The sequence below is a fragment of the Phalacrocorax aristotelis genome, chromosome W (assembly GCF_949628215.1).
Source record: "Phalacrocorax aristotelis chromosome W, bGulAri2.1, whole genome shotgun sequence".
NCBI classification, from domain to species: domain Eukaryota; kingdom Metazoa; phylum Chordata; class Aves; order Suliformes; family Phalacrocoracidae; genus Phalacrocorax; species Phalacrocorax aristotelis.
The window spans coordinates 29,864,810-29,884,005 of NC_134310.1; the positions used below are offsets into that span (position 1 = coordinate 29,864,810).

At 48.7% G+C, this 19,196-nt stretch overlaps 1 protein-coding gene and 1 long non-coding RNA gene across 3 annotated transcripts in view; one reads left to right on the forward strand and one right to left on the reverse strand.

Annotated features, from left to right (window-relative positions):
- STK11 (serine/threonine kinase 11) overlaps positions 1-19,124 on the reverse strand; it is a 165,141-nt gene extending 146,017 nt beyond the window's left edge. For both annotated transcript variants that reach the window (XM_075077334.1, XM_075077333.1), the window contains exons 1-6: positions 17,512-19,124; positions 7,425-7,508; positions 3,481-3,570; positions 2,093-2,225; positions 1,474-1,610; positions 830-957 (exon numbers count right to left, since the gene is read on the reverse strand). In XM_075077334.1, coding sequence (XP_074933435.1) covers positions 830-957; positions 1,474-1,610; positions 2,093-2,225; positions 3,481-3,570; positions 7,425-7,508; positions 17,512-17,801 — 862 coding nt within the window. In that variant the 5' untranslated portion in view covers positions 17,802-19,124. The remainder of the gene's footprint in view (positions 1-829; positions 958-1,473; positions 1,611-2,092; positions 2,226-3,480; positions 3,571-7,424; positions 7,509-17,511) is intronic.
- On the forward strand, positions 15,612-17,905 carry LOC142049553 (uncharacterized). Its single transcript, XR_012657749.1, has 2 exons — positions 15,612-16,741; positions 16,870-17,905. It is a non-coding gene; the product is annotated as an uncharacterized LOC142049553 (long non-coding RNA).
- Positions 19,125-19,196: the final 72 nt, after the last annotated feature.

The following is a 19,196-nucleotide window of genomic DNA, read 5'->3' on the forward strand; positions in this document are numbered from 1 at the left end:
GTAGCACTACCGCAGCTGGCTGCTGCGCTGCCACCGAGGCGGCAGGAGCTCTGGTCAGGATCTCCCACGTGCTGGGATCACGTCCTGCCCGCTGCCAAACGGGCACCACCGAACCGGCTGCTACGTGCAGCGTAACTGCTGCCCTGTCTACTCAGCTTTCAGAAGTACAGACTGTTCAACACTAAACCTCAAACTAGTGCAATAAAGCGAAAGGAGCAAAAACAAAAACAAACAAACCCCACAACTCTCTCCTCCTACCCAGGAAGCGCTACTCCTGTTTCTACCACAGCCCTGTTGTGAAAGTGGGCACCAGCCACTTTGCTCCAGTATCCCTGCAACTCTAAACTTGGGGGGGGGAAGGAGGAGACAACTGGGATTGAAGCGAATGAATTCAGAGCAGAGGCTGATGAGGAAGGACAGCAGAACCCGAGTACTCGGTATGTCACATTGCAGAAAGCTTGGGCAAGGAACTTAACAGTGTTCCCACTTGCAAAACCGCACCAGTGCTACGATGCCATTTCAAATTTAACCTCTTGTGGGCTTTGTCTTCAGGTTTAAGAGCTTCTCAGAGCACAAGGAACATAATGCAAGAACCAACCCTTTATATAGTGACTGCAACGCATGCAGGGTCTAGCATATCTCAGGAAAATGCCAGTGTCAAATATCTTTCAAAGTCTTAGAAGGTTCATAAGCACAACCTCCCTTTCTAACAGGATCCTACATCCTCTCAGGACACTTGGAATGCAGCTCCACCCTGGCACTACGCAAGCTGAGCATTTATTGTACCTATAGATTTTACCCATCTTTTTAAGGCAGCTGGGAGACTCACCTCTCAACAAGTCAGAGAGTGGAGGACCACAATCCTCTGGAATCGTGTAGTCACCTTTCCCGATGTTTTCAAATAATTTATAGATATTATCCCCTTCAAAGGGGTATAGACCCGTTGTAATGTTGTATCTGTAAAGGCAGAAGAAGCAGCTGTATGAGAAGCAGCACACAGAACAGGTGTTCAGTTTTATGTGACTACATAAACCAAAAGATGCCAAGAGTAAACTAAAAGATGAATATTTGACAGTATTTGGAATGCCTCTTTAAACTTAGACTTCCTTTACCACAGCCTCTTCATTCACATGAGTCAAAACCATGAAGACACCTCCCCGACAGGCTGGGATGGAAGAAACTTAAAAATAAATACTAGAGATATTTGTGGTTTCTATTATTACAGTAGCTGTGCATCTCGGATGCTGAGAAACGGCTGGCAGAGTTACTGAGAGCAGAGATTACTTTCTTCAGAATTACCAGCACTTTGGGGGAACATACACCATCCAAAGGAGGGACCAACACACGCACGCCCTCCCTGCTCCCCGCAACAACATACAGAAGAGCAGCGATGACAGCAGATAGCACGAGGCTGAGCTATTTGGGGGCTTGTAATTTTTTACTGCAATTCCTGGATGTTGCAGGGGCACTTACAGCGTGACCCCTGCGGACCAGATGTCTACTTTAAAGCCTGAAAAGGTGTCAAGGCCGTTGGCAATCTCTGGTGGCTGGAATGCTGGCGACCCTTGGCTCGTTCTGCACGTGTCGTCCTCTGCAAACGGATGCAATGCCTGCAGCAGAAGAGACCGGTTAGTTTCAAACTTTCCAGGTAGACAAACTGTAATGGTTGGAAGAGTTTCACCTTGGGGAAAAAAGGGGAAAACTCTGCTACTGAAAATCTACTTACACATCATAAGCACATGGCACTACAACAACTACAAGCCATCAGTGACAATCCTTGCGCCACTCCAACCTAGCTAAGACAGTCTTCATACAATAAGGAGGATATGGTTATTAGCTGATTGCCCTTTCAGCACACTTTTGGGTTTGTCCAAGACTGATGTCTTCCTCTACGTGCTTCCCAGATGGAAGTTTTGTGCTGTTATCAACAAAAGCGTTTTGCCAATTACAATAAATATTCAGAGTCGCTCTAGAACACTCTGCAAGTTCAACAGAAAAGCCCAACTGCACAATAAATCGGCACCACAAAGGTGACCTAACTCTAGGATGTCAGGCTTCCCATGTTCCTGGCTTTGCCGCAATTCTCACATACCTCTGCTACGCCCAGATCGGATATTTTTAGTGTCCCATTGGTTGTTAACAGGAGGTTCCCCGGTTTTATATCCTTGTGGACAATCCCTTGGCTGTGCAAGTATTCTAAGCCATCTATAAGCTGACAAAAGTACCTGCAGAAAGAGTTAAGAGGAAAAAAAGTCAAGCACTTCCACGGACTACGACTATGCTGTGTGTACTGTCAGTAGTTCACAAAGAGTGATGTTGTTATAAGTCGGAAACACATTTACATTTGATGCTTAGGAACTTGAGGTTGAACTGTGGTGCGTAGGAAATGGTATTTAATCTTCTCACGAAGTCAGAAGTTACCTGCCAGAGCTCTGCAGCAGCGCGCTAACCGCTTCAGAGTCTGGGCTCCTCCACGCCAGCGCCCTCTTTGCAAGTCTGCGCATCCTGTAGGCGCTGAGCGCCGCGCTGGCACAGACCCGAAGGTTAATTCTGACATCTGCTGTAAGCCAGGCTAAGCTAAGCTAGCAAAAGATGCTCTTTCCATGGCATAGCTTCCTCTAACAGGGGGTGAGGAAGAAGTTGCCAGTAGAAAGGAGTGTTTTGCTGGTAGAGCTTACTGGCTGAGCAAAGGAAGCGTGGGGATGGTCAGAGACTACAGGCAGGCCACTGCTGTAACGCAGCAAGGATTCCACATTGACAGCCTGGCAACAATTGTGCGTGCACGTCTTATCTCATGATATCCAGAAATAATACTTGACTTAGCCTGCCCGTATTTCACGTAGGCTAGCTGTAATCTCAGACACCTTTTTAAAAACAAAATGAAAACACGACCATAAAAACATGTTGTTACCACAGATCTGCTGGTCTGCACTGATTTGATACACATGACAATCTTCTTGCATCTACTTCCAGAATTCTAGGGTTCCTTTACTTGCACAGTGAAAGGGGCTCCAGATTATCCCGTCTGCTAACTAAACAAGCTAAAAGATCTTGCTGGATTTTGCCAATCCTTAATCCACTCAAAGGCCTTTAATCTCTTTTCTGACACTGAACTCTATGGCTCGCCTCCATTTAGGCAGGGCAAGTCCTCAGGGATCCCTCCGCTGCACCCGTCCTTGCGGAACAGCAGAGCTGTAGGAAAAGGGCCAGGAAGGGCTGTCATGCATCTCATGAAGGAAAACAAAAGTAACAGAAAATTCAATAGAAAAGATTTTTCTTCCCAGAACCTAAGGGCTATCCCTGCCACCACTTCATTAGTTTTTCATTTTTTCCATGGATGTAAAAGATGCAGTTATTACACAAAGCCAGTTTTACTTTAAAGTGCAGCCAGCAGCCTCAGCAGAGTAGAACGTGCTCTTGAACTCATGAGAGCACAGCGGTGAGAGGCTAACGCAGCCTAGGGAACAAAACTGTACTTACCCGTGAGCCTGAAAAACTGGAAACCTCTTTTCTGGGACACTGTCCAGCATTTCCTGCATCCCACACACACAGTACTCCATCACCATATACGTGAAGGCAGAGTTAAGGAAGCTTCAAGGTTAAACGCTTCTCAGGCAAACGCTGTGTGAGGACTGCGGCCCCGTTCCAGCACAACCGGAGAGCTGCTGCACAGGCAGCCCTGCCACCGGCTGCACCCATGGCGGAGAGGCAGAGCCTGAGCTGCGCTGCACCTCCCGAGGTAGCCACCCCCCTCCAACCGGCTAACAGGAGGAGGCAACGAACCCACGAGAAAATTCTGCTTAACGACCGCCTGCAACCCTGATCAGACCTGAACCAGGATGTGAACGCCACAGAAACGAAGCTGGAGAAGCTCACAAGCATGACAGAAGTAGGATAACACTCCCAAGCGGCAACAAAAAGTTAGGGAACCCCTGGCAGAAGAGCTGCAGGCTGTAGCGCCTTCTCCCAGCGTCCCGGCTGTTCCACACGGGACATGTCAGTGAGCTCCCATCGCCTCCCCCAAAGCTTGTTATTCTTCATTTCCCGTTTCAAAGCGACAGGGCTGTGTGCACTTACTTGACAGCTCCTGCTTACCCCCATCCCCATGGCAGGATCTCAGTAGCAGGAGAAAGGATCCCTAGAGAGCTGGGATGCCTTTCTGAAACTGAATGGATAAAAAAGTTACAGAACGCCAAGAACTGGTGGCACTTTTTGGCATTTGGTCCCTTGCAGTATATTCTAGTTTTCATCTCCTTCAGCTTTAACGCTGGGGCCAAACAATGGAAACTACACAACTGCCTAAAGCAGTAATTGCCTCCGCTTTCCTCCTCTCCCTGGGCTTTGAAAGGCAGGCTGTGCGCTGAGAGGGGCTTGCAAGAACAGACCCTGAGACATCTGGTGGCTTTGCCAAGGGAGTGCACCTTCAAGATAAAGAGCAGAGAAAAGCATGACTGTCAGGCAGCCCACGTTCTCCAGTAACACAAAGCATTTCTTCGGTCACTCTAATTATTCCTGGCAGATGCCTTCTTAACCTAAACCTAAAATAAGTTGCTTATGTCCCAGGATGCCATCTTAACTCTTGAGGCAGGAGAGGCTAAAGAGATGACCTACGCTTTAAGCAGGATCTGAGCTAAAAATGGTGCTGCCCTTTTGTAGCACGTTCTATCGAGGAGCTCAAAACACTGTCCAAACTCATTAAATTTGTGCTACATTCCCCCCATAGGAGCTGCTTTTCAGAGGGTCACTAACGCATTAAGATGTTACGATGGGCATAATGCCACCCAGTAAATCAGTAGAATCAAGAACAGCAGAAAGCTCCCAAAATTCATTCCTACCATTCTTACTCTGGAAGAAATCTGTGAGCTACTAACATCACAGTGATGTGGAAGACATCAACTCTCCCACCCTCAACAGAATAATACTAACAGTAGATTACACAGACTAACTCCCGGGAAGCAAACCCAGGCCTCGTTCTCATCTACAAAGGACAGCCTGATTTTGGTTTCATTCGCTGCCAGACTGTTTCCCACCCCTTTCTGATGTAACTGACCCACCCCTGGGTGATCAGCCAGATCAGAGCACAAACTCTCAGGCTGGAGCAGATCTGTTACAGGTCCCCCAACAAGACAGAGGCTCTCAATTCTTCTAATCAATAGGGTTCTGCTCCCACGCACAACTGCACACGCTGGTAACAGAAGCTGTCGGGAGAGGGTGCCAACTGGGATGCTGCTTATTGAACTGGGTTTGTTTTCTGCCTGGGTTAGTTCTCCATTCATCACTAGCTCTGCATTCCCAGCCACAGCAGGTCATCAAAGCAGCCCATCAAATACTAAATGTAGCTGGTATTTTTAATCCAGTCATCACAGCTTTCCCTTTACCAAAGAAAGTCACTGAAGGCTTTGACAGGGCAGGGACGGTGTTCAAACACTATCTTCCCAAGTATAAACACGGCTGAAGCCTGCAGTTCACTTCTATCAGGAAGAGAAAACTCAGGCGGGAACAGAATCCTTCCTTCTACAGGCCCAATTTCAAATGCCACAACTGTCATTGTGGAAATGAGGATTTTTTTCCATTAGTAAGGACGAAGCTGACATTCCTTCCCTACACCCCACTCAACTTCCACCTTGTATCGCTTCCTGCAAGGCACTGACACAGGCGTTTGCACGAAATGAGTAAGGGACTGACCTACAGAAAAGCCAACCCAAAAGAGGACGTTACTGTTCGTCTGGATCCGTTTCCAAACGTGTTCACCACGCAGCCGCACAAGCGTTTGTGCTGCCACATCCTCGGACACGCTGCACAGGCGCCAGCAGTGCCAGCGAAGAGCTGGAGAAGGGTTAAGCAAGGGCACGATCACGGATGAATTCCCGCTCCCAGTCCCAGCGAACGCAGCACGTTTCTCCAGGTATTGCCGCTCACGCGCACAGAATAAGCAGGTGTAGAAACAGGCTTCTTAAGAGTGTAGAAGAAGATAAAAATAGTGAAGCTAATCTATACCTGTAGGGGAAAAGTACTGAAAAGAAAATGTGTTGCTCTTCAAATGCTACTGCTCAGAAAGCAAAGCAAGGAACAGCCCTTCTGGCTCCGGGAGGTCACGTTTCTGAATGACCACTTTGGGTTGTCATCACCTGTTACCAACACATGAGGTCTCTCTCGGGCTCTTTTTCCCCATGCTTCTCCTTCAGCATCCCAGCTTCTTATTAATTAAATAGTATCTTTCTATAGACAGTAATTGAATTACAGTCCCTTTGGTCTGTTACAGCTATAAAACACAAAAGTTGTCTTGTTTTTTTTACACTAATGATTTGGTGGCAGAGTATCTGATCTAATGAAAGCACACAATTAAATTACCTGTTTTATGAAGTACTCTAATTGGAAGAGAGTATTTAGAAAACACTGTCAAAAATAGAAGCAACCACTTTTAACACATACTGCTACAGATCAGCTCACTAAGCTTACAGACTGGCTCAAGTCTGAGTGCACCCTGCGTGTGGCAGACTCAGAAATCCCGCTACTCGCAAGTTATGGCGCGTCATTACACTGTTGGTGTCTGCGCGTACCCCGGGGACACCCTGCACCGGAACGACATGTTACAGTCTGAGAGATGGACCGAGATCACAAGCCACAGCTGATTCAAGAACAGAACAGTTTAGTCTCAAAAAGCTGGGCTGTAGATCTCACAGGAACAATATGCTTTCAATCTCTCATGACTGTTACAAGCTTTAGGTCGCTTAAAGCGCTGTCACAAGAGACTCACACAAACAACAGAACAGAGGAGGCTCAGGCAGGCTCGGGAGTTCATCTTATCTTGTTAAGGATAACCGGCAGCAAAGCATACCGACTGCCCGCAGAAAGGCAGCACTGCAGCAGTGCAGACCCTCCAGAGGAAGGAGGGAGCTCAGGCATCCGGATGCCAGAGGACGAGTAGATTCTTCTGCTTCAGGGAAGGAAAAAAAAATACCTAAACCACTGCCAAGGACTTAGAGGAAAAAGCATTACAAAAATTGATTTCACATAGCGTAGACAATAAAAGGTTCATCTTCAGGGGAAGAGAGCACTAACGCACACCACAGCTAGGACGGGAGGATAGAAAGGACAGATCCACAGCTCTTTTTTCACCTCTGAGTTGCTGAAGGTCACAACAAAACACAGTATTTGAGGGTCAGTTCTGCCCCACTCCAGCCCTGCATCTGTAACCTGAGGACAATACTTTGTTCCTAACTGGGAAGCTGGGAAACTTAAGAGAAAGTATTGTGTGGAAAGTATTCCAGACATGCCGTATGTTTAATACCAGTGAACGACATTTTAAGCTTAAGAAACATTCAAAAGGGCCTTAACAAAAAGCAGAACTATAATGATTCAGCACTACAGCAGAGAACAATGGGAATTCAAACCTTGTTAACAACTGCGTGAAAAAAGGATATATTTTCTGCTTCTCTTCATTGTATAATACATCTACCAACTGGATAACATTTTTGTGCCGTAATCTTCGCAGGAGCTGAATTTCCCTGCAGGGAGAGAAGAGGAAAAAAGTTACATTTAAAAAGCCTATTTCCTTACTATGGTATGAAATTAGTGTTTTCTAAACCACATGGATTTCAAAGGCACTTCAAACGGTATTAGCCCCAGCTGCTTCACATGCAATGACCTATGCGTGGTGTTTGGCAGACGGCCTTGTGTGTTCTGGAATTTGCTAGTCCAAGGTGAGACCATGAAAGCAGTCACTGGTCATGGACTAGGACTAGAAACACGTACCCTTTCAGTTAACATCACACAGCCAGTCGGTTTTCTCTAGGCAGGAATTGTAGCCCATCGGTAAAGAGTAGCAGGAGGACGATTCTCAAGGAGCAGCCTGCCTTTGTGCTGGACATGAAACCGGTCACAAGGATGCCCTGCGCCGGTGCTTTCGTGCCACTCAACACAGGCTGTGACACTTCTGCTAATGTAAAGTTTTATTCCGCATTCCAGTGTAAGCTTTATTCCAGTTTTACCCACAAACTCCATTCAGTCCTCCCCTTTAGCTATCGGGTGTCCGCATCCTACTGCTGACCAGTCAGAACGGCCCCGTTCAAAGCGAGGAGGAACAAGGCAATGGCAAGTTTGATCAGGAGACGCGCATCGTGCTGAGCCAACCCACAGAAAACAACTGCTGGTGAGATCCTGCCGGACCCTCAGACCCCAGGCTGTGCGGAAAGAGGAAGCAACCTGAGGACACACTCTGCAGACCTTCTGCCTCCCCAGGCAGCTCCGGCACCGGGCTTGCAAGGGCCTGGTGCCACAAGCCCAGCCTCCGCCTCCTCCTCCCACCCGTACAAGAGGGGTTTACCACATCCCCTGTGGTCCCCTTCCCAGTGGCCCTGGGCAAGTGCCTCACCATTCCCAGTTAAAGCTCGTGCTGACTAAAGGAAAGGTATAACTGGGGCAGAAACGCTGCCCAGGCAAGTCAAAGCCTCCCTGATTTGCTCCACATGTCAAAGATGCAGCTTTATCAGCTTCCCTCCAATTAAAGCTTTTCAAACAATGCTGGACTCTTGGGAGCTTAGCTCACGCTCAGCCCCTCCAGTGAAACCCCTAAGGATGCACTACATTTGTGTTCACCGTAATATCTAGGACAGTCACTTCCAAGACAAACCCTTTACGTTTGCACTTCGTGCTTCTTTGTACGTAAGTGTCATCTGTAGTTATGAGAGCAGAAATAAATTTGCTCAGGCTTTCAGCCTTCATACTTCAGGGTATGTTTTTAATCGGCATCGTGACCAGGAACAACCCCCGCAGATGTCAGCGTAACGCGGCATCGTGCAGCTAGGTGCGCTCCTGCTGTCAGAGGCGGGCAGCGCCCGCTGCCAAACACGGCGGAGCAGCTAACGCGGCAGAGCCCATTTCAGCACAGATTCTGCCATTTAGCCGGGAAGCAACTTGAGTATTAGTTACTTGCCAAAAAAAGAAAGAAAAAGTTTCTATACCTAACAAGCAATTCCTCCTGACAGTTGTATTGTGAATGGATAGAAATCGTTTAAACATAAATATAAAAACATCGGAAACCGGCTAATCTACTTAAGACATGAACAAATGAAACCAAATTGGTTTTTTATTATACCACAATAAATTCATCTGAAGAGGGGCTCTTCAGCAGAATGCGATTTTCTACAGAACATATAAACTACAGAAGAACCAGGAGAGGGACGTCACTAGCAAAGAGACAAGCGCATCACCAGCGGCGCCGCACCTCGCACGACGCACGCAGTCTGCGGCCAGAAAAGGCAAGGCAGCCAACGTGCTGGGGCTGCCAAAGGGGCAGCCAGCCTCCAACGCTCCCGACCCAAGCAGCCCTGCACCAAAAGCCTCCTGCGGCCAGGAGACGGAGCTGAGGGATGGAAGAACTCCAGTGAAGTTCACAGGTGGGAGATGGCCACGGCCTCCCAGCAGTCCCGTCAGCCCCCGCTGAGCTGGCCGCGGCTGGGGCCCAGCAAGCCCAAGCTCTGCCTCGGCACCCCTCCGGCTCGCCTCCTGGCTCCTGATGCGAGCTATCCAGAGACCTCCCGCGGCGACACAACCCGCGCGAGCCACGCTCCGAGCTGCCTGGCCGTCACACACAGTCTAACAGCTGCAGGCTGCCCACCCCGAGCACCGCCGTGGTTGCAGGGCAAAGACCCCTGAGCTGGCCAGGCCGCTTGTGTGACCCGACTAAGTGTCTTCACGGTAGAGTTTGCACAGAAGTCATCCTGGAGACACATCGAATTCCTCACATGTAGTAGCCAACTACTGAGGCGGTTTCATAATGCCCTTTATTAAAGCTATAACTTCCAGGAGAAGGAAGAAATGAAGGGACCAATGTAATAATTGCAACGTTAATCTCAAGAATGTGTCAAAAACAGGAGTTCCAGCCAGTAACTCCATTTCTTCCAAACTTTAGTCCTACCTTAACTTGACTGAACAGTTCAGGGATCTGAATTGAATCCTCTGTTTGTGGAGAATAATGTAAAACTGAGTGAGGAGACATCTTCCCTTGGCTACGAGAACGGACCCTTGTATGTCATCTCATACCAGCCGTTTCGATCTTTTGCCTCTTGGGATTTTGCACTGCGCTCCAAACCACATTTTAGTATCTTTTGCATTAAACTCAGCCTGCAAAATCCCACTGGATGCCAGCTGCGAAGAGAAACAGGAGGATCAGGACAGTCAGGTCAGGGTGGTTCTGTCAGTGTCTGGAAGCGCACATACTGCTCTTCCCTTCGTGCTGCTGCTGCTTGGTTCTGGGCTCGTGCTAAATTGTACATAAACTCTTCTTTCCAGCGCCTTTCTCCTGCTGTCTGGTGAGTTGCTTTAAGAAGCACGGTTGCATTTAAAGAGTTAGGACTCTTGAAAGCAGCGTTACAAGGAATTCGGAGCACCGCTTCGGAAGCAAAGCCTCTGCCCCAACACACGGCACCCGGAGCTCGGAGCGCCGCTCGCCCCGGCCTGCACAATCAGCCCGCCTCTAATAACAGGCTGTGGCCGGTACAAAGGCTTGTTGATGCATCGCCTCCGACTAACAAACCAGTAACTGCTCCTTCGAAAGGCCCATAAGACACAAGCAGGTTTCTGAAGATCTTTTAAGGATCCCTGAGCAGTAGTATCACTTCACTACCAAAGTTTAGGCCAGGCTCTCTTCCTTTATCATACATGGCTTCAAAAAAAATAAAATTACGATAGCTAAACAGAAACCTCGGATAACAAGGCAAAGCTCAGAAGAGTGTTTAGTTTAAATGGCAGGCAGACTTGCGAAGTGATGCACCCGCTCTAATTATAGTAATGACCAAAAGGCTGAAGTGGATTAAATTAGCATAGAAACTGCAGCCAGCAACAGTGTCGGTCTAAGAAGTTTCTGCATAATGAAGTGAGACAGGCTGAGTGCTCAGACCAAGCCGGTGAGAGAGGGAGTGAACACACATACTTATTTAAATAAGACTACTTTGCTGTGAAGGCAAAGCCAGCTTCCAATATTAGGAATACATTTTAAATCCTGATCCCAACAGCTCATTCCCTGTTATACGGCTTGAAAGCACAAATACTAATTCCTTCTACCTTCAACGGACTGATAAATATTTCATATTTCTGTAATGATTTTCTTTTTCCCCAGGACGACTCTGTGATCCAATCTAAAACGCTGGTGAAGAGCACCCACCTCTGGGGCAGAGGCCAAGCAGCCCATTTCCCAGAGGAAAGATTACTTCTATTTTTAGCTACTCTTGCAATCTAGAGCGGCTGAGGAACAGGGACAGCCAGACCACAGTTACCTCTGATTCCATTTTGGTTTTTAAACTTCACCGAGCAAGCGAACGTGGGCGCTCACCTCGTCAAAAGGTGCCTAAATTTACATTTTTCAAAATTAACAACAAGAAAGGCACCCCAGCCTCGTGCCTTCCTTGCAGTTTGCCTGCGCAACCGTGTTCCAGTTCACAGCACGAGGAAAGAATCGCATGCCAACAGTCCGCTGCCTTTCCTCGCAACCAAGGCAAGGTGGCTTCCTGCCTTTCCCACACTAGCCTAGCGAGTCTGCTCCGGTTCTCAGGATACCTTCCGAGCTGCTGCAGCTTTGCCTCTTTTCCTTGCTACCTCTAAAAATTTAAGATGAAATTTAAATCACAACGGTTGCTTTTGAGATCAGACCTCTTCCCAACACAGGGGGAAAGGGAGAACCTCAGCGAGGAGGCTGGGCTGTGCTCCCTGCAATGTGGTAATCGCTTCCGTTCCCATCCTACTCAACACCACCATTACGTGGCCAGAAGAGTCCCCATTATGGAATTCTGTTCCTAGTTTTCCAGAGTAGAAAGCCCTCAAGTGTTCGGCAAGACAGACTGTCAGAGTTTCAAAGTATATTCAAAGTGCCTATTTCAAAGTATAACCATCTTGGAGGAGGAAGAGAAAAGACCTTCAAACTCAAAGGTTTCTATGTGGTTCTGCCCAACCCATTAAGCTCATCCTGACAGCTTAAGACCTATCCCTAGCAAGGTGCCTTGCTTTGGCAAATAACAGGGCCTTGCTGCTGCTCAGAACTGTATGTAGCAAAGCTGCCTGCTGGTACCATGTGCTACACGATTTGGGAAGATGCCAAGGACAGCCTGGAAAGATGACATTCTTCCTGGACCGTTCTAGTAAGGGCGCATCTTCCCCGTAAGATTTAGCATTCCTTCTACAGTTTGTCTCAAGCCTTAGTTTCGTCAAAGCCATTCTTGCTTAAATAAAAACAAGCAGTACAGCCAAAAGATTCATTCCCTTCCTTTGGTTGACAAGGTTCCTCCACAGGTCTAAGCTTTTAGGATTTTACTGGAGACACGTGATGGTGAATCTTTTCCATACTACCCACGAGGTCAGATCCTGTCAGAAATGCGGGTTTGCGGCAGGTCTGCAGCGAGAGCCTTCAGCCTGGAAGACGTTTACCCTCGCCCACTCCTCCACTCTTCAGCACACGACCGTGGCCCATCTCAAGCTCTCTACATACGACACGTGGTACTGAGGAAGCAGGCACAAGGAACTGGCACACCTCCACTGCAGAGCTGGTGCCACAGCGAAGGGCTGGAGACGTGCACAGAACAGCTCCATATGCCCGTTCTGGCACGTACCATAAATCCACTAACACCGTTCTTGCTAATTGCTACAAAGGACTCAAGAACCATTCATGGTCTTTATGCAACTGAACAACTACATTCTGTGTTTATTTAGATTGATTTTGTAACCCTGTATAGCCAAAGCAAGTTTTAATTACAAGTTAGTATCCCCGACGTGCCACAAAGCAGATGAACTTATTTCAGGTGTGCTCTGTGAACAGCTTTTTCCTGTTTATTTCACCTAGAAAATAGCCCTCCACTCACAAGGATCACACTGCTGCTTTCATCCACGTGAGAAGCTGCACCTCCTCGCTCTCATGGCACGAGTGATATTTCAGATAAGGACTGAGCAGAACACTTCACTATTTCCTTCTTCAAACTAAGCTTTACACATCTGAACGTGCATCTGACACGGGGAAGGGTCGACACCATTATCTGTTGACGAATCCAGCGCTGACCTACATCTTTCAAGTATCCCAACGGTTCTTCTGCAGCCATCACACAAAATAACGTTGCGAGCATTACAGCATCCCCACCGCGCTCCCGCTGCCTCTCCCTCCCCTAGGGCCGTGACAGGACATCAAGATACGGATATACCCACTGCGGTCACCACACGCCCGTCCTTACGTGCACCCGGCAGCAGATCGGAGCGCGCCCTCTGCCACTGAACACAGTGATCTGAACCCCGACAGCTCTCACCTTGCACAAGCTGACAGCAACGGGCAGGCCAGCCCTCGCAGGAGGCCCCTGCCCCAGAACGTGTCTGGCTGCTGAGGAAGGCGAAGATTGCAGCATTACTTTTTCTCTTTACTAGTTCCAGGCCTTCCTCCACACCACGCTCCCAGCAGGGATGCCTGACATTACAAGCCCTATATCCACCGCAGCGCAGCACCTGAGCTCTTCTATGCGTTAGTTTCCAACACCTCACCACTGACCCAAGCAAACACCCAGCTCAGCAAAGAAAACAACGGAGCCACCCAGTTACGTACTGCAGACATTTTCGGTTGGGAGCGAGGGACAGGAAATCAGATGAGTCAGCTTCAGCCCATCTTCGTCTGCAGCACACGCCTCTGCGGCTTGCAACAAGTCCTTCCTTCAGCACAACTGGCCACGTTCTCAGGTACAAGACTCTTGATTTGCAGACCCAAGGAGCAAATTGTCAAAGTACAGGCCTACTACACATTTTAAACCTCCAAGGAATTCTAATGAGCATATATTCAAACCTAAGTAGTCACCGAGTGCGGTAAGTACAGTACAAGACACTTGGGATATGCACAGAAAGTCCCAAACACTTAATTAAAGTGTGAGGCTATTAGCACACAGTTTTATTAAACTTGTGCTGCTAGAGACAAATCGTCTTCCAAATTTTCTTTCACCTTTTGGGCAATCCTACTAAACTCACTTTTTGTGTTAACTGGAAGCAGTAATTAGCCATAGTACTGTCTGGTTGACTAAGCTACCCCAACCCTTCTCTAAAGTGACCAAAGAGAAACCTAGATTCCCGAGACTGATTTAGGGAAATGTGTGTCATACGAGTTTAAACCCTCACCAGGATTCACAGGTCCCTTAAGGGCTGGAGTATTTTGGGGTAGAGGACTCTCACTCCATTTTATATAATAAGCCTCAAACATCTTTCAGTCCTAATTTCTCAGTCCCCAGAACTCCTTACTGCACCGAGAGACAGGGCGGGGGCAACCAGCCCGTGCAGGCAGGACGAGGCTGCCGTCTCAAACGTCAGCAAGGAATAACGCAAACATGGCACTAACGGCCCGAGCTGCACCTCCAGCCCCACGTGTCCAGGGCCCCCAACCGCGGCACAGACCTGTACGATGCTCCGCGGCTCCTCATCGTCGTGCTCTCCCCTGCTGTCATGACTCCCTGTCTGTTACTTGCCCGTGTTATTACCCAAGGGCCAACAGCCTAGGAACTGTTTTCTAGGGAATTTCTTTGATGACACACTATGGATGCAAGTTTCACCTTCACAACAGCAGCAGCAATACAGAGGGTCCTGTGATAATGGCAGAGGCACAAGCCCATTATGATCATTCAATTACGTCTCTGTCAGACCAACCAAGTCACACATGTAGCTTTTTCCCATATGGTAAGAAATGCTGGAGATCACTTGAGTAGGAACAGGCCCTGACTTTGCAGTTAAGAGAAAACTGTACAAACAGGGTATTTTGAGACTGAAATAGTAAATGGTCACTTCCAAGAGATAAGCACTTTCAAACCAAGCCTGAACACACGCCCCGACTGCTCAGACCCTCTGCCAGTGCGCTTTTTAACACGTTTGCAGCACTATATGAAGAAAACAACTCCCAGAGAGCAGACAAATAGTGAAGATGTTATGCAGTGATTCTACAGTGGAGAGAAGAAGTAGTCAGGGATTCGGAAGACTCTCACTCCCGACCATTTAATTTACCATGAATGCCAATGCTTTGGAAGAGCCTCCTGCTTGCACATACCAGCGGGGGCACGGGCAGGGAGAGGGAGTGCCAAGCAGTGGTCTAGTTCTGGTGGCAGATGAAGAGATTTTTAATCTCAAAGGGCACCAACTGAAGTCAGGATGTTTACAAAGATTAGACAGCTAATCACACTCATATCTCACACGTCCTGAGCTGCAGACATCCTCGTCTAGATAAGGACGTGAGTGGGACTGGAAGCAGGCCCCACTGTGACACAGGAATTACACATTTACTTGTTACTGCACTTATTAGTAGCTTTCAAGAAAGAAAGTAGAACCTATTGGTGCAACTCAGTCCACAATCTGATTTTTCTGCTCTTCTCTTACATGCGAGTAGTTTGCTGGGTATAAACCACTTGGCAAAGCTGCTCAAACGCAGTTGTAGAAAGTGAAATTCTAGTGGAGTCTGGCCAAGCAATACGTGACATTAAAAAAAGTCTATGTTGGAGTACTTTTTCCAGTGCTACCTGGAAATACAGCAACGGTTTGCTCCCCCCACCCACACCGACCAGTCGAACCATACAGGTTCGACGACGTATCTCACCACCATGGGTTTGTTCAGATCAGAGACAGCTTTTGCTGCCTGTTGCAGGAGCGCCGAAGGGTTTCCATAAGGTCAGGTTCCCACAGGTACCACAAAAATGTGACATTTTAACTTAAAAAAATCCACCACTGAAGGAGGAGATAAAGCAAACAACTAGGTAGACAAAGAGAAAAGGACAAGGTGACAAAAATAGGAACTTGAACTAAAGTAAACCCCTGTTACAACATCTAAAATCTGCCTCAGTGTTTTGAAGCAGGTGCAGCTGAGCCAGAAAAACACCCAGAGCAAAACAGAGGGGTGCTTGGCCCATCTGCTTTAATAACTAACCTTAATGAAACCAAACAAGACATTCACAGACAGGCTCTGTGCATGAATAAAACCTCTACAGAGTTCACTTCGGGACACAGGACCATTACCATGGCTCCGATATCAGGAAACTCTCCTGTTATTTTGGCAAAGCCTTTTTCACTAAGAAGGGGGAAAATTTTAAAATTAAATTTTCACTAAGGAGGGAACAATCTCCGGGTTCTTCAGTAGATGCTCTTGATGTAACTCAAGGAGGGGGCAAGGGTGGAAAGGGGCACTCATGCCTTTACCAGAAAAACAAGAAACATTTTATTACATATTAACCAACAGTTTACCCTGATTCTGAACTTGAGCCAGCAAAGGAGAGAAAGGGAGGCCCCGGCATTAGGATTTGTGACTATTCCGTAGCTAAGTCAGTCACTGAAGGTTAGCAGGCAAACTTAAACAGCTCCCTGACAGAAGTGCTGGTACAGGATGTGAAATACCTCGCAGCTGAGCTCGGAAACTCAAACCAAACTGAGAAACAGAAACAAGACCCTGCTAGGTCAGGGCTCTACACTCAGCACGCCACAGCTAAAGACGCAAAACAAGAGTCTTCTAAACACCTCGCAAGTTTTCCCTCCCACTACGAGATAAACTCTTGCAAATAGTTTGTTTTGGATGCAGAAGGCTCCCCTTCACGGCAGATAAGCAACTATATCGCAGGGCTGTGACAAACAGTTTGCTGGGGAAAAACACAGCTGGCTGCGAGGTCCCCGCGAGCAGAGCGGCCCCAAGAAAAGGGAAAGTTTCAGACACCCAGCCCTACGGATGAAGCACAACACCAGGCTTCTCCCACAGGTAATTTTAATTAGTTACTTGTGCCCTGACTAATCAGGATGTAAGTGGCACTTTAAAAGCTTCCAAGCACTCATCTTGAGTCACTGGAAAAAAAAAAGAAGTTGACAACCCTTGTCCCCATTTTACAGCTGCAGAAATCAACTGAAGAGCGCCTTGAATTACTTCCCAAACTCAATAGTCAGCAGCAAAACCAAGAATAAACCCCAAGACTTCCTATGCCCACTGGGTGCACCCTACGCTGGATCACCTACTACACGGGCAGGAGCAATAACTGCCATCCCAAAGAGCTCGAGAACCGCATGCCCCAAGTCAGATACACAGATAACACCCTTCGCGTCGTCGCATTCTCCATCTCTGCGCTCTCAGCTATGCCACCTCTCACCTCTCCTGGCCAACAGCACCACAGCTTACCTCTTCAACGAGAGATCTTAAAGAGGAATTTCTTTAGGAACCACTATTTACTCTTTGACCAATACTATTAAAAAGTGGCGTGTGTTACGGGCTGGCTGTTCAGACCGACCTGCCTCCCATGGCCTCGAGAAGCAGCTCCCTTCCCCGTCCCCAACCATCAGGCAGCATTTAGAAGCAGCACCCTCAACAAGAGCGCTGGCTGCAGTTCAGTGGCAAAGAGATTCCCGACTACCTGCGGCTTAGGAAGCACTGCCACAGCAGAAAGGCAAGTTGTTAGTTAAACTGGTACAGAACTCAAGCTGGAAAATAATGACAAAGTTTAACCCCTCAGTTCCCAGCTACCAAAAGTATTTACTCACTTTTTCACATTTGCCTCCCCGTTGGGAATTCTGCGTAGTTTCTTCTTCTTCAGTATTTTCACAGCTCTCCTACAGAGGGTTTCGGAGTCCAACATCTCCTTGACTTTGCCGTAAGACCCTTCTCCAAGTAAGTCTCCCATCAGGTATTTGCCAATGAGCTTGGCCCTTTTCCGCCGCGGCTGGTAGATGACCTCCGTAGAGTCAATGCGATGGATAAAAGTGTCCATCCCCACAGACATCAGCTCACTCTCCGCAAACATACCCAGCTGCTGTGGCTCCTGCATATCCATCCTGGATTAAGTTCCTTAACCTGTTTTCCTTAAGCGCTCAGGGTTTTAATCCTGTTTGTTAGTTTCCAACACTCCCTTTTACTCCTTCTTGAAAAAAAAAAGAATTCAGAAGATTGTACAAACATGAATAAAAAAACAAAACCAAAACAAACCTATGAGCTGCTTCCAGCTCAAGAGGATGCTAAAAGATCCAGGCCTGGCTCCAGTAACACAATGTCTTTTAAAAAGAATATATATCTTTGACCAGATACACTCGGTTTGGGACTTGCTTTGCTTCTGACCTGGTCCCACTGCTAGGGTTCTTTCAAGTCAACTCGGCCTTTAACTTGGCCCAGTTTGATTCTTAAGTGCTAGGTCATCCTCTGGGACTTTAGGGCACCACATAAAAACAGACAACTGCCGAGTCTCTTTCGTGACTTTCCATTCCTAGCAGGTCATAGTCACCAACTCCAGACTGGATGGCAGGGGAAGCGTTTCTGCCCTGCTGTCCTCACCGTCCACGTACGAGCACGGATGGGGGGAGGTTTTCAGCCGTTTGGAAGCTGGAACCAAGTTTCTTTGAAGGAGTTTTCAGAAACAATTCTAAGGTCTTCGCTTTTCACGCCTACAAAAGTTTGAGGCCTTCGGTGCCTATCAAGATCTCCCAGGGGCATCCTTCAGCCACTTGGATTCCGCCTGGCACATGATGTGTCACCAGCACTGGTCCAGGTGTCAGCCGGTGCCAGACAACGCAAAACCTGCTACAGCTTTACCAACCCACCTTAAAACGGGAACAACCAGGAGGAAGTAATTCTCTCTGCCCGGCACCCAAAACACCCCATTCCCTTTCCAAGGAGGGAAGGTCAAGGAGATGCTGACCTCGCCCAGGCTCTCCCCGCTCCTTCCACAGGTGTCAGGTGGGGGGACGGAAAACAAGCGACTCTGCGGCCGCCCCCGGGGAAGGGGCTAAAAGGGGGATAAAACACTTCAAGTGCAACCAAAGTGTGGCAGGAGCGGGGAGGGCAGGGACCCCCGGGGCGGAGCGGCCCCGGTTCCTCCCCGGTCGCAGCCGCGCTCCCCCGGCGGGGCGGCGGGGAGCCCGCCCGGGCCAGGCCCTTCCCGCGGGCCGGGGAACCAGCCCCGCAGCCCCCCCGGTCGCTCCCGCAACCCCGGGCCTCCGCGCCCCGCCGCCGAGTCGGGGCAGGGAGGGGGCGGGCAGCCTCGTCCCCCCCTCCCCACCGCCGGGCTCGGGAACCGGGCCGGGAACCGGCACCGCTCTCTCCCCTTCCGCCTCCGGGGGAGCCCCGCCAGGCGCTGCCCAGGGCCCCGTCCCAGCCGCCCCGCAAACCGCCGCCGCCCCTTCACGCCCGCCGCCAGCCCCGCCGCCGCCCGCACGCCGCCGCCATTTTGTTTACC